The sequence below is a fragment of the Leiobunum rupestre genome, chromosome 2, assembly GCF_980474605.1.
Source record: "Leiobunum rupestre chromosome 2, qqLeiRupe1.1.hap1, whole genome shotgun sequence".
Classification (NCBI taxonomy): Eukaryota; Metazoa; Arthropoda; class Arachnida; order Opiliones; family Sclerosomatidae; genus Leiobunum; species Leiobunum rupestre.
In genome coordinates this window covers 9,199,268-9,227,128 of record NC_143385.1, presented here as the reverse complement: position 1 = coordinate 9,227,128, position 27,861 = coordinate 9,199,268, and the positions used below count along the sequence as shown (strand labels likewise).

General features: G+C 38.9%; 3 protein-coding genes across 3 annotated transcripts; 2 read left to right on the top strand and 1 right to left on the bottom strand.

Annotated features, from left to right (window-relative positions):
* Positions 1-1,490: 1,490 nt before the first annotated feature.
* Positions 1,491-11,682, bottom strand: LOC149956038 (cytochrome P450 2C23-like). Its single transcript, XM_090164584.1, has 8 exons — positions 11,482-11,682; positions 11,236-11,415; positions 11,072-11,165; positions 8,365-8,517; positions 8,092-8,300; positions 4,339-4,464; positions 4,165-4,269; positions 1,491-2,104 (listed from the first exon to the last, which is right to left on the bottom strand). The coding sequence occupies exons 1-8, from the start codon at positions 11,645-11,647 to the stop codon at positions 1,623-1,625; spliced, it is 1,515 nt and encodes a 504-aa protein (XP_090020710.1). The 5' UTR covers positions 11,648-11,682; the 3' UTR covers positions 1,491-1,622.
* Positions 11,683-14,804: 3,122 nt separating this feature from the next.
* On the top strand, positions 14,805-15,230 carry LOC149956037 (cytochrome P450 2E1-like). Its single transcript, XM_090166746.1, has 2 exons — positions 14,805-14,970; positions 15,037-15,230. The coding sequence occupies exons 1-2, from the start codon at positions 14,805-14,807 to the stop codon at positions 15,228-15,230; spliced, it is 360 nt and encodes a 119-aa protein (XP_090022872.1).
* A 102-nt stretch (positions 15,231-15,332) lies between these two features.
* On the top strand, positions 15,333-26,785 carry LOC149956036 (steroid 17-alpha-hydroxylase/17,20 lyase-like). The gene is made up of 5 exons (XM_090164583.1): positions 15,333-15,380; positions 19,299-19,507; positions 20,893-21,018; positions 21,088-21,192; positions 25,321-26,785. Exons 2-5 carry the CDS (start codon positions 19,336-19,338, stop codon positions 25,797-25,799), a joined length of 882 nt encoding a protein of 293 aa, XP_090020709.1. The 5' UTR covers positions 15,333-15,380; positions 19,299-19,335; the 3' UTR covers positions 25,800-26,785.
* Positions 26,786-27,861: the final 1,076 nt, after the last annotated feature.

The window sequence follows — 27,861 nt, the reverse complement described above, 5'->3', positions numbered from 1 at the left end:
GACGGAAATCAAACCTCACGGAGAGTAACTACGAGAAACAGCGGTTTACCAACTAGACTGTCGACCTCCAACACATCCGTGCAACAACCATTTCTGACTCCTAGTTCAACCTCCCAGAATCAGTCGAACACAACTACAGTATCTATATCACAATCTCAGCACGTTAACCAGCCACAAACACGACGCTCAACTCGTGTGCGTAAACCACGTCAACTATTTGACATATAATCGGTATTTGGAACTTTCACAAAAATAGGGAAGGTGATGTTAGGGTCTAACATTTGAATATCGCGCGCGTATCAATAAAAATGTTGTAACGCGATGGCGCCACAGTCTGGCGCTTTTTATCACTCTTCCCGGTAAAAAAACGTGTTCACGATAAATGGTGGCGGGACATCTTGCGATAGGTGATAATGCATTGTTTATTGTTTGTACGTTAATAATATAGATAATTAAGTGTTAACAAGCCAGTTAATAAATGATCATATTGTTAACCAATGAGTCATTAATTAAGTAGAGTAAAACTTAACACAATTACTACTGCGTAGGACTTTTTCCTGGGTGTTAAATCAACCTGCTTTTAATCCCAGATGTAAAGAAATATATTACAGACAATTAGCCAATGATACGCTTCGCATTTTCTGACGTCATGGGTGCCGAGAAGTCTGGAAATTCGCCGAAAAACTCCACCATTTCGACTACTTTTTATAATAATTCAAAGACCACTTAACTGATTTTGATGAAATTTTCTGTACTTGCTATAAAATGTTTGCTCTTTCTAATGAACCATTAATTAGCCATAGCTAAAATTTCGTGCAACCAACACTTTAAATTAAGGAACGTTATGTCGACTTTCAGCCGGAAATATAGAACCACGAACATTGGGTTCCGGTAAATAACCCCGAAAACTATACTTAAATTTAATATTTACTGATATAACCGAAGTTGTAGTTCAACTTAATCCTAACCTATCCAATAATTTTTTTTAATGTTACCGGATTTAATTTTTAACAAAATATCAACCACACAAAGCCAAACTACCGAAAACGGTAAATTGGGCAAATGGCCAACTTCTTGGGCTTCGATTTCAAAAATTTATGAATGGCTATCAATGGCAATGCATTTACATTCGAACGAGATATCATTGACTCTTCTAGCCTTAACCGTTGAAGAGGTATGCGTGACACGGCGCCATCGGCATCGGCGGCAACGGCTACACTGTACGTGAGACTAATACACACAAATCCTTAGGATTGTGTGTAAAAACCGGATTTGGGGGGATGGAATTTCTGCGGTAGAGCGTTTGCTCGTCGGTTGTCTATACGATAATGGCGGCGCCCTGTAAACGTTTCTAAAAAGTGCGTATAGTATCCTCCATTCACTTTTCGTTTCCCCGTCGTGTATCCTGGTTTATCCGAGAAACCCTCATTTTCGACATAATTCCTCTTGGATTATTATAGTACGTTTCTTAAGTTTAAGATGATTGAAAATTGATTCAAATTTAAGTTTATTAATCAAAACATATTTAATACATCGGGGGGGGGGGGGGGGTTATATATACTCAAATGTCCGTGAAATCTTGTGTCAAACTGTGGACCAGCTAAAATTCGTTGTCTGGAATGTTATACTTTCGGAACTGCGATTATTTTATACGGCTTAGGAGACGTCAGTAGAACCGTGTTCCGAGGTTGCAAGTCGGCCGATCCTGGAGGACCGTCGAGTCGAACGCGTACCTTTTGCAACAAAGTGGCCAGCACCAGGAAAATGTCGTTCCTGGCCATCTTCTCGCCAACGCAAATGCGCTTCCCTTCGCCGAATGCCAGGAACCCAGTGCGGTCCACGTTGAAGGTCCCGTCGGCCTTCAAGAAGCGTTCCGGTTTAAACTTCTCCGGTTCCGGGAAGATTTTCGGGTCCATGTGAATGGCGTGCGAGAAAAATAGCACCACCTCGCCCTTCTTGATCTTGTGCTGCCCCAATTGCGTGTTCACGCAGGCGGCGTGCGGCACCCCCAGAGGTACTCCCGTCCGGAATCTCAGTACTTCGGCCATGAATGCCCAAGTGTAGGGACAATTCTTACGGTCGGATTGCACCGGCATTCTGTTTCCTGGAAGTATTAATAACATTTTACAGAAAATTTAACTTACTGTTAGAATTATCTTTTACATAAGTGTGTCAGTTGATTTTTTACTTAGAGCCAATTCTAGAATGACCACATATTTTGGTTGAACTTCTGACTAAATCATTTAGCATAATTCCTTCTCTCTGCCGAGGCTTAGGGAGGTTCGCGTGATTGCTTGGTTTAAGTTGCGTATTTTTTCTCGCTAATGGCGCCAATTTTAAGAATGACGTCAATGCTAAGTCACTGCACACTTCATAAATTATTTCGACTAAAGCAGCGTTCAGACTATGTGAAAATATTACGTTAGTATCGGTCGTGTCGTTTCGGTTATGTTGGTCGCGTCGGTTCGTTCATTTCACTGTTCAGAAAGGAACCAACCTTGCACGGAGATTAACATAAAAAGTGATTGTTCATCCAATCAGAGCTCAGTAATAACGGCGGAAAAATTGAAATAATTTTTATCCACCTCTGATTGGTTATAGTATTTCGATGGTTCTAAAGGTCGCCACTACCTAGATTCAGCGCTGATGAGGCATACGGCTATATGCCTGCTATGAACTTTTTGAGCGGAACGAAATGAAAAAATGTAAACGACACGCGGCAAAATTTAAAGTCTCTGTTGAGAAGTCTGAACGGTGTAAGAAATCGAAAGAACCGACACGATCGACGCAAACGTAATATTTTCCATAGTCTGAACGCAGCTTAAACTGACACACGTATGAAACGTATTTATATAGCTATATGGTTTTTCGAATTGAAAGCGCCGGTTTGATACCGTCGATAGATTGCATTGTATATTAATAGAAATTCATATAGGAATATTATAATATGAAATAAAAACAATGTAAGTTATCTTATGTAGTATTCAGACTAGATGTTCAACTTTGAACAAACATTAAAAAATCAACAAACAGTCTTGTGCCCGTGCACAATCGGAAACTGGCCTAGATTTAAGGTAAAAGATCTATCTCTAACGCATTGCACATCATGGCAAGGATTAAAATTTCAGAATTATTAGTTAGTAATTAAAAGCAATTACTCTTATACTTGCTTTAGACGGTAAATGAATATTTTCAAGACTACGTTAAATCCGATATCAGCAGGTTGATAAAAGGTTTGACATTGTTATCATAACCCTGAGCAGCACTGCAACAAACGATAGGTAAATATACCACCCGTTGTAATCTGATTGTGGTATTTACATCTATTAATTCAGACTTTACGGTAGAAAGTGGCATTTGAAGAAACAATTTTACCATGAACACTCATTCTCAATGAAACAATTTCCCATTTCCGTTCACAAATTGCTCTTCAGACTTCAATCCGTTTCCGTTCACAAATTGCTCTTCAGACTTCAATCCGTTTCCGTTCACAAATTGCTCTTCAGACTTTAATCCGTTTCCGTTCACAAATTGCTCTTCAGACTTCAATCCGTTTCCGTTCACAAATTGCTCTTCAGACTTCAATCCGTTTCCGTTCACAAATTGCTCTTCAGACTTCAATCCGTTTCCGATCACATATTGCTCTCCAATCCATTTTCATACCATTTCCGATCACATATTGCTCTCCAATCCATTTTCATACCATTTCCGTTCACATATTGCTCTCCAATCCATTTGAATACCATTTCCGTACAAAAATTGCTCCCCAATCCTTTAACATACCATTTCCGTATAAAAATTGGTCTCCAATCCATTTTCATACCATTTCCGTTCAAACATTTGTCTCCAATCCATTCCAATAGCTTTGGCTGTACTAAAATTCGTCCCCTTTTTCGACCCCCCTCAGGTATTTTACATAGATTGAACCCCACCCACACCCGCGTTTAACTTGTTAAATGGTCAAAACTCTCAAGTTTATCGAAGGCCTATAAACGTTCTAATAATCTTTGACATATGCTCAGTTAGCTCAACTAAAGGAAAGGGACCTTTTACATCAGCGATGACGTCTTTGAAGGATTAAACCTTAACGTTAAAAATAATAGTTATCGGAACTCGCTTATTTAAAGCGTTGCCTAACGTTCTGTAAATGTTTAGCAAACTTACCAATATGTTCTTCAATTTCGGCGACAATTTTTTCTTGGGTTTCAGGATAGTTGCAAATTAAGAGCAACATCCATCTCAAGGACGTCACCGTCGTTTCTACAGCGGCTAGAGCAATCAAAACACTTCGGTGTTAAAAGATGGAATTCAAATCCTATAGATCCGTGCTCGGCTTACCCACAAATAAAGCGCCGATAACTCTCATCATGTTTTCATCGTCAAGATACTCCTTCGCGTCCCCGTCATCTTCCGAAGCCTCGAAACCTGATGTCATCACAGCATCGGAGAAGTTTCGAATCAAACCTGGAAAATTTGATAGTATTATAACGCTCTGCATTAGCTGCAATACGTATTTGCTTCTAAGAGTGCCTTGACTCGAAATTCAACTGAATACGATTAATCTACGGTAATAGTGAGTGTAGGGGGCTGTTGGCTCGATCGCGTGGCATGCAGGGCTTGCCACCACCCTCCTACGCATTGTAACCCGGCCACCTTAATTAAAGGCTTCAAAAGTCGCTTGATGACTTAGGCCTAAGGTGGTGCCTTTGGTATTAGCCTAGCTGATTAAGAGTGCCTTGAGCTGAAATTCAACTAATTACTTATAAACTACTAACGTTAACAATGACGTATTCTTCTCGCGCTGTTGACTCATTCACTTTTTTGAAAAATGGAATGAGAAACCATTTTATTGTTGGATCGTCGACCATTGTACTGAAGCTCTAAGGAGCTTTTGAATTCGCTCTCTGACACCGCACCCATAACGTTCCCACGCTTAAGATTTTATAATTGTTAATTATCCATAACATCCGATACGATTTAGATTACATATATTCACATACTTCTCCATAACGTAAGTTGAACAAAAGGCACTATGCACATTAAGTATAACAAATATATATGTGCACCCTCTATCAGTGGCGGATACATAATAATAATAATCATCAGCTAGGCTAATACCCAAGGCACCACCTTAGGCCTAAGTCATCAAGCGACTTTTGAAGCCGGGTTACAATGCGTAGGAGGGTGGTGGCTAGCCTTCATGCCCCCCCCCCCCCCTGTGAGTTTTTTCTGTATCCGTTACTGCCCTCTATGTAGTCATAGCGTAAGGATTGCCGAACACACATTACATCCAAGCGTTACTGCAAAGTTCGAACTGAATGCGGATTCCAAACACAGTAAAATCTAGGGCTTCTAACGCTGATCTGGTGTCTGATGCTTTCACAGATGAACTGGATTATTTTTAATCCGATACCTTTAGCGGATAACAGATTTTTTACTCTAACGGCAGAACGCGGATACGCTTTTGCGCTTGTCTGACAAGTTTAAATGACTTTCACGGTTGATCTGTTTTTTAAATTGTATCTTTAACCCGCGATAACGGCGGATATACTTTCTTAGTACATCTTTATATTGACTTCTTGGAACTAAGCCATTTTTTTTGTTGCTATACAAAAATTTAAAAGAATAAAAAACATTCAACTAGATGTCGGAAAGTAGACATCATAAAGACAGATATCTACGCGCTTATTAGAGAAAACAAGACGTACGACGGTCAGAATACACACAATCCTTCTAATGTGTTAAGTTTGTTTGAGCTATTCACAGCAACGGTCACACAAATATACATATTTACACTTATTTGTTACTTCTAGTCATACTTTGAAAGCATCGAAGATTCTTCCGATCAGTGTCACTCTTTTTTTTTACTTCTGATCACACTTATTTGTTAATACTAGTCAGCCGTTGAGTGTCACACTTATTTCTTCGGATTATACGACAAAGACTAGTTCAATTAGTTTCATACTTATTTGTTACTTCTGGTCATACATTGAAAGCGTGACCCACTCTGAACGGCCTTGAAAAACGCTAGAGGGAAACGGGCGCGTAGACCTCTAAAAACACGCGGATTGACAATGTTGGAAATTGCTGGGCTCCGTATACGCTGCTCAAAAACATATTTGCAACTCTAGGTCATATGTAAACCACAGCTATTCAAAAATTTTACTTTCATGAAAATCGAACTTAAATTAAGGAACGTTATGCCGACATTCAGGCGGAAATATAAGTGGCACACTTATTTGCTACTTCAGGTCATACGTGGTAAGCATCGCGTATTACTCCGATAAGTGTTACACTTATTTGTTACTTCAGGTCATACGTTGTGAGAACGGCCTCCGATAAGTGTCACACTTATTTGTTACTTCAGGTCACACGTTGTAAGCATCGCATATTACTCCGATAAGTGTCACACTTATTTGTTACTTCAGGGCACACGTTGTAAGCATCGCATATTACTCCGATATGTGTCACACTTATTTGTTACTTCAGGTCATACGTTGTGAGCATCGCGTATTACTCCGATAAGTGTCACACTTATTTGTTACTTTTGGTCATATTAGAACGGCCTCCGATAAGTGTCACACTTATTTGTTACTTTTGGTCATATTAGAACGGCCTCCGATAAGTGTCACACTTATTTGTTACTTTGGGTCATATTAGAACGGCCTTGGGAAATTCCAGAGAGAAATTCCCGTAAAGTCTCTATAACCACGCGTATTTCCAATGTTGGAGTTGATGGGGGTACTTAAACGCTGTCCAAAAAACCTTACTAAGAATTAAAATTAAGCAACGAAATTGCAATTCTAGGTTATACGGAAACCACAGCTATTCAAAAATATAACTTTCATGAAAGTCGGACTTAAATTAAGGAACGTTATGTCGACTTTCAGCCGGAAATATAGAACCACGAACATTGGGGTCCCGTAAATAACCCCGAAAACTATACTTAAATTTAATATTTACTGATTTAACCGAAGTTGTAGTTCAACTTAATCCTAACCTATCCAATAATATTTTTTTTTTAATGTTACCGGACTTAATTTTTAACAAAATATCAACCACACAAAGCCAAACTACCGAAAACGGTAAATTGGGCCAATGGCCAACTTCTTGGGCTTCGATTTCAAAAATTTATGAATGGCTATCAATGGCAATGCATTTACATTCGAACGAGATATCATTGACTCTTCTAGCCTTAACCGTTGAAGAGGTATGCGTGACACGGCGCCATCGGCATCGGCGGCATCGGCGGCATCGGCGGCATCGGCGGCAACGGCTACACTGTACGTGAGACTAATACACACAAATCCTTAGGATTGTGTGTAAAAACTGCTTTCTATATCGGTGGCCTCGTCGGTTACCGAAACGAGATAACAAAACTAGATTGCCGCGGGTCAGATAAAAAAAGGAACAGGTAGCCAGATAATTCAGGTTTTTTATCGGCGATATATCTTATATGATAAATAGTAATCAGATTGCCTTATTCAGATCATCATTAGAAGCCCTATAACTTGATTAAACGTTTTTAACAATGAAATTGCAATAAACAAATTCGGGGTGAGTTTCTAAAGATTTTACTGAAATCCCTAGCGATATATTTTAGCGTCTTTTAAAACTGCTCAACTTAAATAATGACTAGCTGACTTGGGCCTACTTTGGTGCCTTGGGTATTAGACAAACTGATTACTATTTTTTTTATTACGAACCATTGTTGCTCTTCAAACTAGGAATATTGAATATTCGGGGACGTACTACATTGTACTTGGATCTAATATTTGGGATTGTAATTTGAGATCAAATTCAAGATTTGGATCTGTCCAATTTTTATATGATTTAGGAATAAAATTTGATGGACCATTATCGAAAGGGCACTTTCCCTCTTAATAAAGGGATCCACAAATTGATTTTCAGGGGCCCCGGGTACCCCTCTTCAAATTAATTTGTAAGGTCCCACAGCTAGCCAGGCCATCTATTTTCTGCTAATTTCGAAAGGCCTGAGGGGAGGCCTAACTTTGAGAAAAATATCAGCTTTAAAATCTTGGCGCCTACACAAAGGGTTGTAAAAATAAAAACAGAATAAAATTGGCAAACCTCTTTGGTACGTCTTCTTGTTTTCGTTGAATTTTATTATTAAGAACTCCCGAATATCTTTGGAAATCTTCCTCATAGCCAAATCTCTGTGGTAATAGAGCACCAAGAGCCAAGGAGCGAGGTCACCAGGCGTGTTTCCAAGTAGATCTTGTAAGTTGTTCAAGAATCCCATCAGTGTGTCGTACTCCGCTTCAGTCAAACTCTTGTCACTTTAATCAAAATATGTTTTAATAAAGAATTACGGTACGTAGGTTTCGCCGAATTAGAATTTACCCAAAAGCAGTTTCAGCGATGATGTTAATAATCAACTTTTGGATGTCTATCTTCGGATTCACCGGTTTTTCTTTAAATTTTAATAACTTGTCGACGAAATCTTGAGTGTTGTTGTGAACTATCGTGGCCAGGTGTTCGCTTTCCACGAATTTTCTTTAAAGTTAAAAAAGGTCCATTTTAATATAAAACCATTTAAAATAATAACGAAATTCCTTTTTTTTGAGTTAAAATAATAAGGATCCAAGAAGAAACCTAGCCTAGAAGCCTAGTTTTTAGATTAGGAACAAGTATTTATTCCAATGCTAGTGTTCACGACAAGTATTGATACCATTGGTAGTTTCTCCACAAGTAATTTTTCCATTGGTAGTCTCACAGCAAGTATTTATACTATTGGTAGTCTCCACAACAGTACTTACACTATTGGTAGTCTTCACAACAGTATTTAAACCATTGTTAGTCTTAACAACAGTATTTATACTATTGGTAGTCTTCACAATAGTATTTACACTATTGGTAGTCTTCACAACAGTATTTAAACCATTGTTAGTCTTCACAACAGTATTTAAAAAATTGTTAGTCTTCACAACAGTATTTACACTATTGGTAGTCTTCACAACAGTATTTACACTATTGGTAGTCTTCACAATAGTATTTATACTATTGGTAGTCTTCACAACAGTATTTACACTATTGGTAGTCTTCACAACAGTATTTAAACCATTGTTAGTCTTCACAAAAGTATTTATACTAATGGTAGTCTTCACAACAGTATTTACACTATTAGTTGTCTTCACAACAGTATTTAAACCATTGTTAGTCTTCACAACAGTATTTATACTATTGGTAGTCTTCACAATAGTATTTACACTATTGGTAGTCTTCACAACAGTATTTAAACCATTGTTAGTCTTCACAACAGTATTTAAAAAATTGTTAGTCTTCACAATAGTATTTACACTATTGGTAGTCTTCACAACAGTATTTAAACCATTGTTAGTCTTCACAACAGTATTTACACTATTGGTAGTCTTCACAACAGTATTTACACTATTGGTAGTCTTCACAATAGTATTTATACTATTGGTAGTCTTCACAACAGTATTTACACTATTGGTAGTCCTCACAACAGTATTTAAACCATTGTTAGTCTTCACAACAGTATTTATACTAATGGTAGTCTTCACAACAGTATTTACACTATTAGTTGTCTTCACAACAGTATTTAAACCATTGTTAGTCTTCACAACAGTATTTATACTATTGGTAGTCTTCACAATAGTATTTACACTATTGGTAGTCTTCACAACAGTATTTAAACCATTGTTAGTCTTCACAACAGTATTTAAAAAATTGTTAGTCTTCACAACAGTATTTACACTATTGGTAGTCTTCACAACAGTATTTAAACCATTGTTAGTCTTCACAACAGTATTTACACTATTGGTAGTCTTCACAACAGTATTTACACTATTGGTAGTCTTCACAATAGTATTTATACTATTGGTAGTCTTCACAACAGTATTTACACTATTGGTAGTCTTCACAACAGTATTTAAACCATTGTTAGTCTTCACAATAGTATTTATACTAATGGTAGTCTTCGCAACAGTATTTACACTATTAGTTGTCTTCACAACAGTATTTAAACCATTGTTAGTCTTCACAACAGTATTTATACTAATGGTAGTCTTCACAACAGTATTTACACTATTAGTTGTCTTCACAACAGTATTTACACTATTAGTTGTCTTCACAACAGTATTTACACTATTAGTTGTCTTCACAACAGTATTTAAACCATTGTTAGTCTTCACAACAGTATTTATACTATTGGTAGTCTTCACAATAGTATTTACACTATTGGTAGTCTTCACAACAGTATTTAAACCATTGTTAGTCTTCACAACAGTATTTAAAAAATTGTTAGTCTTCACAACAGTATTTACACTATTGGTAGTCTTCACAACAGTATTTAAACCATTGTTAGTCTTCACAACAGTATTTACACTATTGGTAGTCTTCACAACAGTATTTACACTATTGGTAGTCTTCACAATAGTATTTATACTATTGGTAGTCTTCACAACAGTATTTACACTATTGGTAGTCTTCACAACAGTATTTAAACCATTGTTAGTCTTCACAATAGTATTTATACTAATGGTAGTCTTCGCAACAGTATTTACACTATTAGTTGTCTTCACAACAGTATTTAAACCATTGTTAGTCTTCACAACAGTATTTATACTAATGGTTGTCTTCACAACAGTATTTTTACTAATGGTAGTCTTCACAACAGTATTTACACTATTAGTAGTCTTCACAACAGTATTTACACTATTGGTAGTCTTCACAACAGTATTTACACCATTGGTAATATCGAGGGGCTGATCACTCCGCGTAATCGGTGTACAGAGCCGTACCTTTGACTGTACTAATGGGACTACGCGTAATCTTTGAAGTCCCTGCCTTTGGCAGTGGTAGTCTAAGCGTAATCTGGTGTACAGACTTTCTAAGAGTGGTTAGCCCCTCGGGTAATATTCACAACAGTATTTATTTCATTGTTAGTCTTCACGACACTAATTTTATTATAAAAAACTACTTCAAGGGACTTTGGCTCTGTCACGCCACTAGTGGTGATAGAATCTTCTTAGATCCCCATTGTCTATCACTTCACAGTCCCGTGTAAGTACAACATTGTAAGTACCTGATTGCGCTAGCGGCTACTTTCCTGGTCACTTCCCAATTCCTGTTGTTATCTTCATGAACTACAGCAATAAAATCTTTCCGTACATTCAAAACTAAGAAATCATTAAAATGACATCATTAAATGAATTATTCGAAACGAAGGTAAAGTTCTATTGATCTTACACGTTCTGAGAGTGGATCTGGCGATGATGTCGTTTTTCTTCTGAAGGAGTCCTTCCTTGGCCAGTTCCCAATCGGCCACGATGATGAAAGGCTTCCCAGCAGCGAAGATGGTGAATATTCCGCCGTAGCGTTTCTTGAAGTCCATCAGGATATCCAGAGTATGCCGGCTGGAAACAAATGCTGCCATGAAAGAGAACTTCGTATCATTGCATTGCTCAGTAACCCGCGTCTAAAAATCAGCGTTACAAAGCATGTTTCCGATGATGGGCAAAGGAAATGGTCCGGGTGGAAGTTGCTTAACTGTCATCCATAGTTGCACCAAGTAGTATGTCACCAGTCCCACTAGAAGAGCCGACAACCAAGGTGTTTCCTTTGTAAATCCATCAAATAAGGAACTTAAAATAGTATCCATTCTTTGGCAAATCCCTGAAGGTAATATTAATTTGAAAGGCGTTGCACTCGATATACATTATCAAACCCGATATTATTTATTGATAAGAGTTATATTATTTGATGATTTCAAATCTTCTACCGTTAATAATTTATTTCGAGGACACTCGCTATCTTTCGATACTTTAATTGAGCCCTAATATTCTACAGAAATAATGATAGTATATTTCCAATGAAATCTGATTACAAGCAAGAAATGAATGACATTAATAGAATAAAAAATAATATTAATTAGTTATACTAATTTTGTAAAACGCTTAGCAAAACGTCAAAGACGTATTTAAGGGTGGTTTAGAGCAACCCCCCTCGAAGAGGCGAATTCGATCAAATGGGTGGTGTAAGTCTCAAGGGGAGGCGCGTTATGTCCAGCTGCTAATTAGATCAAGAAAAAAGGGCATTGTGAAAAAATTAACACCGTATATAATTTCTTTATCAGGAACACTTATTTAGTAGGTGGTGCGGTGGAGGAGTGGTTAACACTTTTGCCTCGCAGCAAGAGAAGCCGAGTTTGATCCCAGCTTGTGAAAACTCGGAAAGCCTTCTTGCGTTGAGATTCCAAGCTCGCTCTCCACTGGTTAAAGGGGTTTTCCCCCGAGTGGTTAATTTACCTTTTACGGTAATAGTGAGTGAAGGGCTTGCCAACACCCTTCTCGAATTTGAAAACGGCCACGTGTTTAAAGGCATTAAATGTTACTAGATGACTTGAACCTAGGGTGGTGCCTTGCTAATTATTGAAGTGAACCGATAGGTTAACTGTTTATTTTTAGATTCAATCCCTGCCTTCCAAAAGTACCTCCTTTAGATCTTGCAGCTTTTACCCTCCTGCGTAGCTTTAATCTTTTTAGGATACTTAGTCCGAATGTTTTGGCTGGGGTGAACATTTTTACACTCATTTAATCCCGCGCCGCATCTAGAGAACAAACTGCCCATCAGAAACAAATTCTGAAACCACCATCGGATTCTTGACACTTCAATCATCCGTATTTTCTATATTTCAAGTCAATTAAGGTTAAAATTAATTAGTAAATCATTAAATACAAATAATTGTTCGGCTCTGTAATCTATACTCATTTTATCTAGACAAACAAATACTCATCGAAGACAAACTCTGACACCACCACTGGATTCCTGACGTCGAAGAAATGTGCCTTTTATATGTTTCAATTTAATTAGGTTTATTTTAAAGTGTATAATCATTGATTTAAAATAATTCGAATATTTTTAACGGCTCCCGTAAATATCGATGGTTCGGCGTATCGCCTAGAAGGGGAAAGACAACGGGGGGGGGGACCGTTCATAGAGAGGGAAGAAAAGGACTTTGATCATAAACAGTATATACCCTGAGTTCTTCGGTTTCCCCAAATTCCCCTTCCCATAAAAACTTGTAGAGGTAATAGTAAGTGTAGGGGGCTGTTGGCTCGCGTGGCATGAAGGGCTTGCCACCACCACCCTCCTACGCATTGTCAGTGGCGTCGCTAGGCTGTTTTAGGCGGCGCTTGAGCCACCTGTAACATTTCTGAAGCTCCACCTAAAAGTTCCGTAAAGCGCCTCCTAAAATTCAGAATTTTTCCAATTCACTTGGCGAAAAGTTTCTTTGAAATGCTTCCTTAAAAATGCTCATCAAAAACATCCCAGTCAGCCTCGATGTTTCAACTTTCCAAATCCTTTTGGGAGGGCCCCCCTCCCCCATATCACTTAATGGGACGCCCCTGACCAGTGCTTATCGCTTAAGCGCCGCCAGTTTTGAAATCCTGGTGACGCCACTGCGCATTGTAACCCAGCCACCTTTTTAAAGGCATTAGGGTATTAGCCTAGTTGATTATTACATTCATTTGAAACGCTTGCAGCAAGGAAACCAATCATCGCTGAAAAAATGTGAGACCACCTCTGGGTTCATGACGTTTCAAAATAGCTCCTTTCAAAGGTATTAACTTAATTCCCATTTTATTTATTCAACTGGGAATATTGACAAAACGTTGAACGCTGTTATAAACCTTTAAATATCTGTCCCTTCTTAGCCGTAATATTTACAAGAATGTTTTTGTATAATAACTTGTTGTATTGTCACAATGGAAAACTTTTATCCTAACCTTTTAAAAACTCCGCCTTAGGTTCAGATCACAGAATCATTTTTCAGGAATCGGACACCTTGAGGTGTGCACGAGTGAAGCTTACTAGTTTATGGATAATATACTCACCTATAAGTTTCGTGGTTTTGGCGTTCAGATGACGAGTTGTAACCTAGCCATTTAAGCGATAATGACTGAATGTCCCAAATGAAAGAAATTATGTACATTGTTCTTTTTTTGACAATGACCTTTTTAAATCTAACATATAGGTATTGCACCCCACACCTTGGAACTTTAAAGAAAAATTATATTTTGCACCCCCTTCATCTATTAATAATGGTAGTTGAACCCCAAACCCATCATTAAATAACCAGGGCCGGCGTTAGGGGGGGGGGGTAAGCGGGGCAAAAGTACCCCGGGCCCGGGCCTCTGAAAGGGGCCCGCTGAAACGGGTGCCTAACTAAAATTTTCTGATATTTCCAAAAAACCGAATTTTGGAGTAAAAATTACCTGGGGCCCGAAAATCCTAGCGCCAGCCCTGTAAATAACCTCTTGACCTTTTCTCGAGCGTTTAGTAAATTACTTTTACTGATTGGTGTTATTTTATTTCATAAATGTCAATCATTACTTGCTTGTAATCAGATTTCATTGATAATATACAATCATTATTTCTATAAAAAATACTCTAACGTCTCAGAAAAAACTGTCCAAAGATAATGCGAGTGTCCTCGATTTTGTTAATTGACGGGAAAAGATTTGAAATCAGTAAAAATTATATTTTTTATTATCGACAGCGGCGGATTATCCAATTGGCGCACTAGGCGCGTTCATAGTGCTATACGTCGTCTAAGGGGGGCTCGAAAATTACATAGCAATAAAAAGATCTAGATAAACCAATTGGATTGAAAAGCGCCTTATGAGAAAATTGCGACTAGGGCCTCAAAGGAACATAAAACGCCACTGCTTATAGACAAATAATATCGGGTTTGATAATTTATATTGAGTGCAACGCCTTTCAAATTAATATTACCTTCAGGGATTTGCTAAAGAATGTATACTCTTTTACGTTCCTTATTTGATGGATTCAGTAAGGAAACGTCTTGGTTGTCGGCTCTTCTAGTGGGACTGGTGACATACTACTTGGTGCAACTATGGATGACAGTCAAGCAACTTCCACCCGGACCATTTCCTTTGCCCATCATCGGAAACATGCTTTGTAACGCTGATATTTAGACGCGGGTTACTGAGCAATGCAATGATACGAAGTTCTCTTTCATGGCAGCATTTGTTTCCAGCCGGCATACTCTGGATATCCTGATGGACTTCAAGAAACGCTACGGCGGAATATTCACCATCTTCGCTGCTGGAAAGCCTTTCATCATCGTGGCCGATTGGGAACTGGCCAAGGAAGGACTCCTTCAGAAGAAAAACGACATCATCGCCAGATCCACTCTCAGAACGTGTAAGATTGATTGAACTCTACCTTCGTTTCGAATAATTCGTTTAATGATGTCATTGCAATGTTTTCTTAGTTCTGAATGTACGGAAAGATTTTATTGGTATAGTTCATGAAGATAACAACAGGAATTGGGAAGTGACCAGGAAAGTAGCCGCTGGCGCAATCAGGTACTTACAATGTTGTACTTACATGGGACTGTGAAGTGATAGACAATGGGGATCTAAGAAGATTCTATCACCACTAGTGGCGTGACAGAGCCAAAGTCCCTTGAAGTAGTTTTTTATAATAAAATTAGTGTCGTGAAGACTAACAATGAAATAAATACTGTTGTGAATATTACCCGAGGGGCTAACCACTCTTAGAAAGTGACAGAGCCAAAGTCCATTTAAGGAGACCAAGTTTTTTTTGTAATAAAATAAGTGTTGTTAAGACTACCAATTTAACTAATACTTGTTGTGAGTCTACCCAGTGGGCCAATTGTATAAATACTTGTTGTGAGTCTACCCAGTGGGTCAATTGTATAAATACTTGTTGTGAGTCTACCCAGTGGGCCAATTGTATAAATAAGTGTCGTTAAGACTACCAATGGAACTAATTCTTGTTGTGAGTCTACCCAGTGGGCCAATTGTATAAATACTTGTTGTGAGTCTACCCAGTGGGCCAATTGTATAAATACTTGTTGTGAGTTTACCCAGTGGGCCAATTGTATAAATACTTGTTGTGAGTCTACCCAGTGGGCCAATTGTATAAATACTTGTTGTGAGTCTACCCAGTGGGCCAATTGTATAAATACTTGTTGTGAGTCTACCCAGTGGGCCAATTGTCTAAATACTTGTTGTGAGTCTACCCAGTGGGCCAATTGTATAAATACTTGTTGTGAGTCTACCCAGTGGGCCAATTGTATAAATACTTGTTGTGAGTCTACCCAGTGGGCCAATTGTATAAATACTTGTTGTGAGTCTACCCAGTGGGCCAATTGTATAAATACTTGTTGTGAGTCTACCCAGTGGGCCAATTGTATAAATAAGTGTCGTTAAGACTACCAATGGAACTAATACTTGTTGTGAGTCTACCCAGTGGGCCAATTGTATAAATACTTGCTGTGAGTCTACCCAGTGGGCCAATTGTATAAATACTTGTTGTGAGTCTACCCAGTGGGCCAATTGTATAAATACTTGTTGTGAGTCTACCCAGTGGGCCAATTGTATAAATACTTGTTGTGAGTCTACCCAGTGGGCCAATTGTATAAATAAGTGTCGTTAAGACTACCAATGGAACTAATACTTGTTGTGAATCTACCCAGTGGGCCAATTGTATAAATACTTGTTGTGAGTCTACCCAGTGGGCCAATTGTATAAATACTTGTTGTGAGTCTACCCAGTGGGCCAATTGTATAAATACTTGTTGTGAGTCTACCCAGTGGGCCAATTGTATAAATACTTGTTGTGAGTCTACCCAGTGGGCCAATTGTATAAATACTTGTTGTGAGTCTACCCAGTGGGCCAATTGTATAAATACTTGTTGTGAGTCTACCCAGTGGGCCAATTGTATAAATACTTGTTGTGAGTCTACCCAGTGGGCCAATTGTATAAATAAGTGTCGTTAAGACTACCAATGGAACTAATACTTGTTGTGAATCTACCCAGTGGGCCAATTGTATAAATACTTGTTGTGAGTCTACCCAGTGGGCCAATTGTATAAATACTTGTTGTGAGTCTACCCAGTGGGCCAATTGTATAAATACTTGTTGTGAGTCTAGCCAGTGGGCCAATTGTATAAATACTTGTTGTGAGTCTACCCAGTGGGCCAATTGTATAAATACTTGTTGGAAGTCTTCCTAGTCTACCAATTGTATAAATACTTATTCCTAAAACTATAAATGGAAATATTAGGCTTCTATCTCGGTAAAGCCACAAAAAGCGAAGGTTTCTTCTTGGATTCCTATTACTTAAACCCAAAAACTTAATTTTGTTATTATTTGAAATAGTTCGACATTAATGTTTACCTATTTAAACTTTAAAGAAAATTCGTGGAAAGTGAACAACTGGCCACGATAGTTCACAACGACACTCAAGATTTCGTCGACAAGTTATTGAAATATAAAGGAAAACCGGTGGACCCGAAGACTGACATCCAAAAGTTGGTTATGAACATCATCGCCGAAACTGCTTTTGGGTAAATTCTAATTCGTTGAAAACTAATTACCATAATTCATGCTGTGATACCTACGTTCCGTACGTTAATATGATACTATCAGAAGGCTCGCCCTACGGGCGGCAAATACAATGTTTCTAAACCCCCCAGTAAGGCACCCCTCCCCCTTTTCCCCATACCAGAATAACCGGGGTACAATTTTTCCCTCGAAAAATAACTTAAAAACTCGCTTTTACCTCTCGTCCCAAACCCCCCAGTAAGGCACCCCTCCCCCTTTTCCCCGTGACACTTACTTATCGAAGCCGTGTGTGGCCATAAGTAATAAATAAGTGTGACACTTACTTATCGAAGCCGTTTTTGGCCAGAACTAATAAATTTGTGTGACTCTTACTTATCAAAGCCGTTTTTGGCCAGAAGTAATAAATTATGTGTGGTACATACTTATCGACGCCGTGTGTGGCCAGAAGTAATATTTTACTCAAATTTAAGGTCTATTACTAATTCGTGACTTTATGCTACCTGCTTAAATGGAATTATTTGGTAGCATTTGTCCGAATCGAGGCGTATTTGTCCGAATACTAATTTGTCCGAACTGTAAAAATATGGCTCAGATAGCCGAATTACGGTTTGATTTGTCCGAAAATTATATTGTATAATTTGTTGGCAATTTAACCGTTCTATCCGTTTGTCAAATGTCCGAAATGTCATTTGTCTCAACGTTATAAATTGGCTTTAGTCAAATTCGAAAGAATCACATTTAACCGAATCCGTAAAAAATAAGAGTCCCAAACGTGCGTTTTTTTTATCTTAACATGAATAATTGTGGAACTTCAATCTAACCTAAATTCCACTGAAAACAGACACCTAACCTAACCTAACCTAACCTAACCAATTTAACCTAACCTAACCTAACCTAACCTATTTAACCTAACCTAACCTAACCTAACGGAATCAAAGCCAACTCTGAATTATAAAACGAAAAATTCCGACATAATGCATATACGAAACACTATTTTTGCGAAGGAAATTCAAACAAATGCTACTACTCGTTCAGACAAATGACACTCAAGGTCATTAAATTCGTACAAATGCTACTACTCGTTCAGACAAATGACACTCAAGGTCATTAAATTCGTACAAATGCTACTACTCGTTCAGACAAATGACACTCAAGGTCATTAAATTCGAGCAAATGCTACTACTCGTTCAGACAAATGACACTCAAGGTCATTAAATTCGAACAAATGCTACTACTCGTTCAGACAAATGACACTCAAGGTCATTAAATTCGAGCAAATGCTACTACTCGTTCAGACAAATGACACTCAAGGTCATTAAATTCGTACAAATGCTACTACTCGTTCAGACAAATGACACTCAAGGTCATTATATTCGTACAAATGCTACTACTCGTTCAGACAAATGACACTCAAGGTCATTAAATTCGAGCAAATGCTACTACTCGTTCAGACAAATGACACTCAAGGTCATTAAATTCGAACAAATGCTACTACTCGTTCAGACAAATGACACTCAAGGTCATTAAATTCAAGCAAATGCTACTACTCGTTCAGACAAATGACACTCAAGGTCATTAAATTCCAGCAAATGCTACTACTCGTTCAGACAAATGACACTCAAGGTCATTAAATTCGTACAAATGCTACTACTCGTTCAGACAAATGACACTCAAGGTCATTATATTCGTACAAATGCTACTACTCGTTCAGACAAATGACACTCAAGGTCATTAAATTCGAACAAATGGAACAATTTCGGTTTTCGAGTTCGGACAAATGAGTATATGGACAAACGCGACACTATTCAGACGATTGAAATTCGGACAAATGCTAGTATCCCAAATGGAATACGGGCACTAAATAATATAATCGTCTTCTTGGCGAACTTGTTTAATTCTATTTTGATTAAAGTGACAAGAGTTTGACCGAAGCGGAGTACGATACGCTGATGGGCTTCTTTAATAACTTACAAGATTTACTTGGAAACACGCCGGGTGACATCGCTCCTTGGCTCTTGGTGCTCTATTACCATCGAGATTTGGCTATGAGGAAGATTTCCAGAGACATTCGAGAGTTCTTAATAGTAAAGTACAACGAAAACAAGAAGACGTACCAAAGAGGTTAGCAACTAATATTTTTATTATTTACTAATATTCTTGGCCATTATATTGAAACATGTACGTTCTCAGGCTCGACGCGGATTTAATTGAGCACGATTTTCCCGCCAAACCGCGGATAAGCACACCGTATTACGGCTCAAAGTTTATCGCGAGTGTTACTTTTCATAAAATTTAATACAATTTTGCCCGATATTTAAGAATCTCGCTATAGGATGAATTTCACCCGGCACTATTATGTTATTCCAAAAAGTATTTGGAAAAATCAGCGGGAGCCTGCGAAGTGTCTTGTTTCAAGAGGATAATAAATAGAGATAAGCACTAAATTATGCTATTATTTACCCGCAACGAGGATATTCATGGTTCGAGACGGTGCTTGCAGTACAAATGCCAGCTCTATCATTGAAACTCAATCTATCTATCTCGCGAAATTCACAATGAAAGAAAAGTTATAAACGTATTATTAAGCAACAAATAAATTTTTGAATCTGAGAGATCGTTGATGGTCCAATCGTCAGGTAACTGTTGAGCATGCACCAATAAGTATAGGTTTAAAATAACAACAAAAATAATAATAATATTAATCAGCTAGGCTAATACCCAAGGCACCACCTTAGGCCTAAGTCATCAAACGAGTTTTAATGCCTTTAAACAGGTGGCCGGGTTACAATGCGTAGGAGTTTAATGGCAAGCCCTTCATGCGACGCGAGCCAACAGGTCCCTACACTAACTATTACCGTTAATCTTAGCTAGCCATTGAATGGCGAGATAATAATAAAGCCACGGTCACACTAGAGCTTAAAACCCAGTTTAGGATAATGCCAGTTTTGACCGCTGACGGTAATACTTGGTTCAGACGTGCGAAATCGCTTCACCCCGATTCTCTAATAGCCAAGGCCTAACATCCATTCAAATTATGACCAAAAAATTTAGTTAATCATGTAATATTATTTGACATTCTTTAGAATTTTATTACCATTATTTTGGAAAATACGAGCAATTTACTTAACCGTCTGGTCGTTTTGAAAGCGATTCTATGCGAACCGACTTGGACGAGTTGCTTCCCGAAGTTCCCGAACCAACACGAAGCGATTTCTCACGCTGGTTTTGAAAAATAGTTATCTAATACGACGCGATTTAGGGGTAAGTGTGAACCTGGCTTTAGTGACCTTGTCAGCCTGTTAGCGTGGTGGACATGACATTATAATTATCAGTAGGTACTAGGTTGTGGCAGGGTGGTACGGTGGTTCCCGTGTCACCTTACTCCCATTTTAAGCAAAGCTTTGATTGTAACAATTTTTTACCTCCTCATCAACCTCCATCTGAAACTTTACATAGGTGGTCAAATTTCGCGCTACACTAGATTCACTAATCAGAAAATTTTCCAGGTTTGATTCGAAACTTTACCGATGCTGTGATGGCATCAGGTTTCGAGGCTTTGGAAGATGACGGGAACGCGAAGGAGTATCTTGACGATGAAAACATGATGAAAGTTGTCGGCGCTTTATTTGTTGGTAAGCCGAGCACGGATCTATGGAATTTGAATTCCATCTTTTAACACCGAAGTGTTTTGATTACTCTAGCCGCTGTAGAAACGACGGTGACGTCCCTGAGATGGATGTTGCTCTTAATGTGCAACTATCCTGAAACCCAAGAAAAAATTGTGGCTGAAATTGAAGAACATATTGGTACGTATGCTAAACACCGATGGGCAGATCACTTTGTTACAGGGTGTCCTAATAACTGGTGTAATTTAGTTGTGCTTCGTAATTAATCACAATGATTAGTAAAGATAATGGTAGACATTAAAGTCCAAGAGCCCATGACAAAATAAGCATGTGGGTCAATATATTTTTAAATTAGGTTAGTGACTTGTACCAAAGAACTGTTTGTCTTACGGGTCAAAGTAGGGGCTTTCCGGAAATACGAGCCACGTGACGTCAATTCCGGTGACATTGAAAATTGATATGACCTGATATTGGTATCATTCGATTGGTCTCAACTTGCTCTTACCAAATATGGCTAATTTAGCGATCAAATAAGAACCAAGAGGCGTATAAGATTAAAAAACTAATTATGAGCCCCTCCCAAATTTACATGTATTAGACATAATTACTTTTTTAGTCTTATACGCCGTTTGGTTCAGATTTGAAGGTTAATTTAGAGATATTTGGTAAGAGCACGATGAGACCAATCGAATGATACCAATGTCAGGTCATATCAATTTTCAAGGTCATGGGAAGTGACATCACGTGGTTCGTATTTCCGGAAAGCCCCCACTTTGACCCGTAAGACAAACAGTTCTTTGGTACAAATCATTAACCTAATTTAAAAATATATTGACCAACCGTGTAACTTATCACATGCTTATTTTATCATGGGCTCTTGGACTATTATGACATTTTCGGATTGCCCATGGGAACACGATTTGGGGCATTTTTATGTGACAAAAATTAAGGTTCATAAGTAGCTACAGCCACAATTTTCATTTTGTGGATTTATTTTAGATTTATTTCAAAATTGATTTTTTGATTCCCAGGTACGTATGCATTCCTAAAAAATATGTCCCGTAAGATTACAATTATGTCCCGTAAGTTGACAATTATGTCCTTTAAGTTAACAATCGTGTCCCGTAAGTTTAGAATCGTGTCCCGTAAGTTTACAATCGTGTCCCCACAAGTCGATGATCCCACCCCACAAGTTGATTATCACGCCCCCAAAAGTCGATGATCCCGCCCCACGAGTTGATGATTACGCCTCACCAGTCGATGATTACGCCCCACAAGTCGATGATTACGCCCCACAAGTCGATGATTACGCCCCACAAGTCGGTGATTACGCCCCATAAGTCAATGATTACGCCCCACCAGTCGATGATTACTCCCCAACATCGATGATATCGCCCCACCAGTCGATTATTTCGCCCCATCAGTCGGTGATTGTTTCTCTTAAGTCGATGATTGTATCCCTTAAGTCGATGATTGTATCCCTTAAGTCGATGATTGTATCCCTTAAGTCGATGATTGTATCCCTTAAGTCGATGATTGTATCCCTTAAGCCGATGATTGTATCCCTTAAGTCGATGATTGTATCCCTTAAGTCGATGATTGTATCCCTTAAGTCGATGATTGTATCCCTTAAGTCGATGATTGTATCCCTTAAGCCGATGATTGTATCCCTTAAGCCGATGATTGTATCCCTTAAGTCGATGATTGTATCCCTTAATTCGATGATTGTATCCCTTAAGTCGATGATTGTATCCCTTAAGCCGATGATTGTATCCCTTAAGTCGATGATTGTATCCCTTAAGTCGATGATTGTATCCCTTAAGTCGATGATTGTTTCCCTTAAGTCGATGATTGTTTCCCTTAAGTCGATGATTGTATCCCTTAAGTCGATGATTGTATCCCTTAAGCCGATGATTGTATCCCTTAAGTCGATGATTGTATCCCTTAAGTCAATGATTGTATCCCTTAAGTCGATGATTGTATCCCTTAAGCCGATGATTGTATCCCTTAAGCCGATGATTGTATCCCTTAAGCCGATGATTGTATCCCTTAAGCCGATGATTTTATCCCTTAAGTCGATGATTGTATCCCTTAAGTCGATGATTGTATCCCTTAAGTCGATGATTGTATCCCTTAAGTCGATGATTGTATCCCTTAAGTCGATGATTGTATCCCTTAAGTCGATGATTGTATCCCTTAAGTCGATGATTGTATCCCTTAAGTCGATGATTGTATCCCTTAAGCCGATGATTGTATCCCTTAAGTCGATGATTGTATCCCTTAAGTCGATGATTGTATCCCTTAAGTCGATGATTGTATCCCTTAAGTCGATGATTGTATCCCTTAAGTCAATGATTCTATCCCTTAAGTCGATGATTGTATCCCTTAAGCCGATGATTGTATCCCTTAAGTCGATGATTGTATCCCTTAAGTCGATGATTGTATCCCTTAAGTCGATGATTGTATCCCTTAAGTCGATGATTGTATCCCTTAAGCCGATGATTGTATCCCTTAAGCCGATGATTGTATCCCTTAAGCCGATGATTGTATCCCTTAAGCCGATGATTGTATCCCTTAAGTCGATGATTGTATCCCTTAAGTCGATGATTGTATCCCTTAAGTCGATGATTGTATCCCTTAAGTCGATGATTGTATCCCTTAAGTCGATGATTGTATCCCTTAAGTCGATGATTGTATCCCTTAAGTCGATGATTGTATCCCTTAAGCCGATGATTGTATCCCTTAAGTCGATGATTGTATCCCTTAAGTCGATGATTGTATCCCTTAAGTCGATGATTGTATCCCTTAAGTCGATGATTCTATCCCTTAAGTCGATGATTGTATCCCTTAAGCCGATGATTGTATCCCTTAAGTCGATGATTGTATCCCTTAAGTCGATGATTGTATCCCTTAAGTCGATGATTGTATCCCTTAAGTCGATGATTGTATCCCTTAATTCGATGATTGTATCCCTTAAGTCGATGATTGTATCCCTTAAGCCGATGATTGTATCCCTTAAGTCGATGATTGTATCCCTTAAGTCGATGATTGTATCCCTTAAGTCGATGATTGTATCCCTTAAGTCGATGATTGTATCCCTTAAGTCGATGATTGTTTCCCTTAAGTCGATGATTACGCCCCACCAGTCGATGATTACGCCCCACCAGTCGATGGTTACGCCCCATCAGTCGATGATTACGCCCCACCAGTCGATGATTACTCCCCACCAGTCGATGATTACTCTCCACCATCGATGATTACGCCCCACCAGTCGATGATTACTCTCCACCATCGATGATTACGCCCCACCAGTCGATGATTACGCCCCACCAGTCGATGATTACGCCCCACCAGTCGATGATTACGCCCCACCAGTCGATGATTACGCCCCACCAGTCGATGGTTACGCCCCATCAGTCGATGATTACGCCCCACCAGTCGATGATTACTCCCCACCAGTCGATGATTACTCCCCACCATCGATGATTACGCCCCACCAGTCGATGATTACTCCCCACCATCGATGATTACTCCCCACCATCGATGATTACTCCCCACCAGTCGATGATTACTCCCCACCATCGATGATTACTCCCCACCATCAATGATTACTCCCCACCAGTCGATGATTACTCCCCACCAGTCGATGATTACTCCCCACCATCGATGATTACGCCCCATCAGTCGATGATTGTTTCTCTTAAGTCGATGATTGTATCCCTTATAAAATGCCACGTGACGCGATAATTTCCACGTGCCTCCGTTTTCGAGAATTTTAAATTTAAGTAGCGGTTTTCTCTCTTCAATACTTCCACACGTTTGTTAGTGACGTAAAGCTCACGTAACTTGCCCCCGAAAACGCGCCCTGATACGTGACATTGCTTCCCCCTTTAGCGCGCGAAGAAAAAATGCCACGAAACACGAGTGTTGTGGAAGGCTACGCGAGAAGTGTCCTTCAGTAGTTCGTCCATGATGAAACCAAGGAGCAACAGCACCCCACTCCAGGTCCCAGGAGCACGCAACCCGTCAAAAGTCGTGCCTTTTCTTGCGTACAGTTTTCATTGGTTAGACGCTTTAGCGCCTGCTGCCGTCGGAAGGGGAAAATTCTTAAATGGTCTCCCACCCCCCGTAAAACGTTCAGTGAAAGGCTCGTCTAATGAAATTTGTACACAACACTGTGATAGCGTGTTTGAAGGCTAGCTGCGTTCTCCTAGTGTTTGTTGCTCCTTGATAAAACTAACACCCTTATGTGACAAATAATCTGGAATTTCTGGTAAATCTCATACACAACGTTGTTAATCCCTTCAGGAGACCGAATGCCTGTACAATCCGACCGCCGGAATTGCCCCTACATTTGGGCTTTCATGGCCGAAGCCCTGAGATTCCGGACGGGAGTACCTCTGGGGTTGCCACACGCGGCTGGCGTGGACACGCAATTGGGACAGCACAAAATCAAGAAAGGCGAGATTGTGGTGTTTTTCTCGCACGCCATTCACATGGACCCGAAAATCTTCCCGGAACCGGAGAAGTTTAAACCGGAACGCTTCTTGAAGGCCGACGGGACCTTCAACGTGGACCGCACTGGGTTCCTGGCATTCGGCGAAGGGAAGCGCATTTGCGTTGGAGAGAAGATGGCCAGGAACGACATTTTCCTGGTGCTAACCACTTTGTTGCAAAAGGTACGCGTTCGACTCGACGGTCCTCCAGGATCGGCCGACTTGCAACCTCGGAACACGGTTCTACTGACGTCTCCGAAATCATACAAAATAATTGCAGTTTCTAAATAAATATAATGTTCAATACATCCAATGTTACCTGGTACCCCTGACGGAAATTACTTGATCCAATGTCCAATCAAGTCACGTTCCTTTTTGTTTGGATCAAATAATTTCGATAAATTAAGAATGTTAATGTTGGATTTCAAAACAATGTAATTGGGTTGGTTTCGATGAATTTAGATCTAGATTCACAATTTTTCTATAATATATAATAATCAGTTGGCTATTATCCAAGGCACTCACAATAGGCCCAAGTCACCTAGTTGCTTTTATTGCCTATTATTCAGGTATAAGTGGCACGCACTTAATGACAAAAAAATTAACAGTTTCCTACACTAACTATTATACATTAACCTCAACAAGTTTTTACAAAAACAAGAAGCCGAAGAAAGGAAAATCGTTCAAAACATTTTCTTTAAACGATGAATGAATTAATTTTTTAAAATGAATATTGTACCACATCATTACCCTTGCTACCAGAATCAAGAATGGACGGCGGCTTTCCACGTTTGACGAAATCACTTCAGCCAATCAGGAGACAGACATTTGTCGTTGACTCGATCCGAAACACGTTTCCGGAATTCCGCGTTTTAACCAACCAAGAAAATTACTTGCAATTTTTAGAAAAATGCCTGCGTTTAATCGAGGATGCCATTTAAAATTAATGAAATATATTTACCGCTAACCCTTGGCAAGAAAACTAGCGAAATTTAAATAGTTTCCCTTCAAAGCTATATTTGAGTGGCGACCAATCGACCCATCTCATCCTAGCCACTGTGAACAAACTATCTAATGCAGTTCGATGTTCCTGGTTGAAATGAACATATTCGTGGTAAGCCGATTCTCACACTGTTTGGGATGGAAAAGGGGTTTCCATCAAAAGAATGGTTTTGACGGGAAACTATTTTTAAACATTTCAGGACAGGTGTAAATACAATATTTGTCGTCAGCGTTCTTTAATTTTGTACCACTATCGCCTTAATCACATTTTTACTCTTTACACTGAAAATAAACATTTTTTTTTCTAATGACGTTTGTTTGGAAAATCTGTAGTTACGCGTAATTAACTATCTCCTAAGTAAACAAACCATTAAACTAATTAATTTAATTGTTATTATCCTATACACTGTTAAGCCTCGGCTTTCACATCTTTCATGTAGCGTACATGATAGCTGGCATCCAGGCGGGTATGTGTCAGATTTATAGCCCGGGGTACCGGTAACAGAGACCACACCACCGGAGGCCGTCATCATGATGGCCCTACACCAGCGTCCACAGCCCGGACAGTCGCACCGTCGACGCCAGCCGCTCAACTCAGCAGAAGGTCCAACAATAGGGTGAGCAACCCGCCACACAGCAGTGGGAATAAGAGCAACTCCCAGGGCCCCCAGAGGTCCTATAATTCCTAAAAAATCCTATATTTTCAAAAATGTCCTATAACATCCTATATTTTTAGCAAAATCCCCCAAAAGTCCTATAAAATCTTATAATTTTGATATTTGGGCCATTTCTAATACAGCCACTCAGTTAAATTGCTAGATTTAGCTATAGGATAAATTCCTATACCAAATCATTCTAGTCTATACTTTTGTTATTGTTAACATGGTTAGTTACTAGTATATTTTTGTGATAAAATGGTTAAATAGTTTCTTTTTTTAAAGTGAAAATCAAAGATTAATTTCTCTAAATATAGATTTTATTTTTAAATGCACAAAGTAAGTAAATTAAATAGCATATATAGTCCTATAAAATTCTATAATTTTGTAAAAATAGTCATATAAAGTCCTATATTTTTAGAAAAATAATCCTATTTTTCGTATAAAAAATTAAGATTTGAGTGTAGGCCCGGAACTCCAGCCCGAGGTTTCCCAGAACGGCACAGTCTTAAGAAATATTGTCCTAAAAAGGCGCATTTTTTATAACCAAAAACGGCACAATTGTGACGTACGTTTACCAAAATCGGATTTTTTATTATCGCGCCCATAACGTCATATTTTAAATAAAATATACATGCCAAAATGGCACACATTTTTTCCTAAATGTTAATTACGCGGATGGGCTGTTAGTCGAT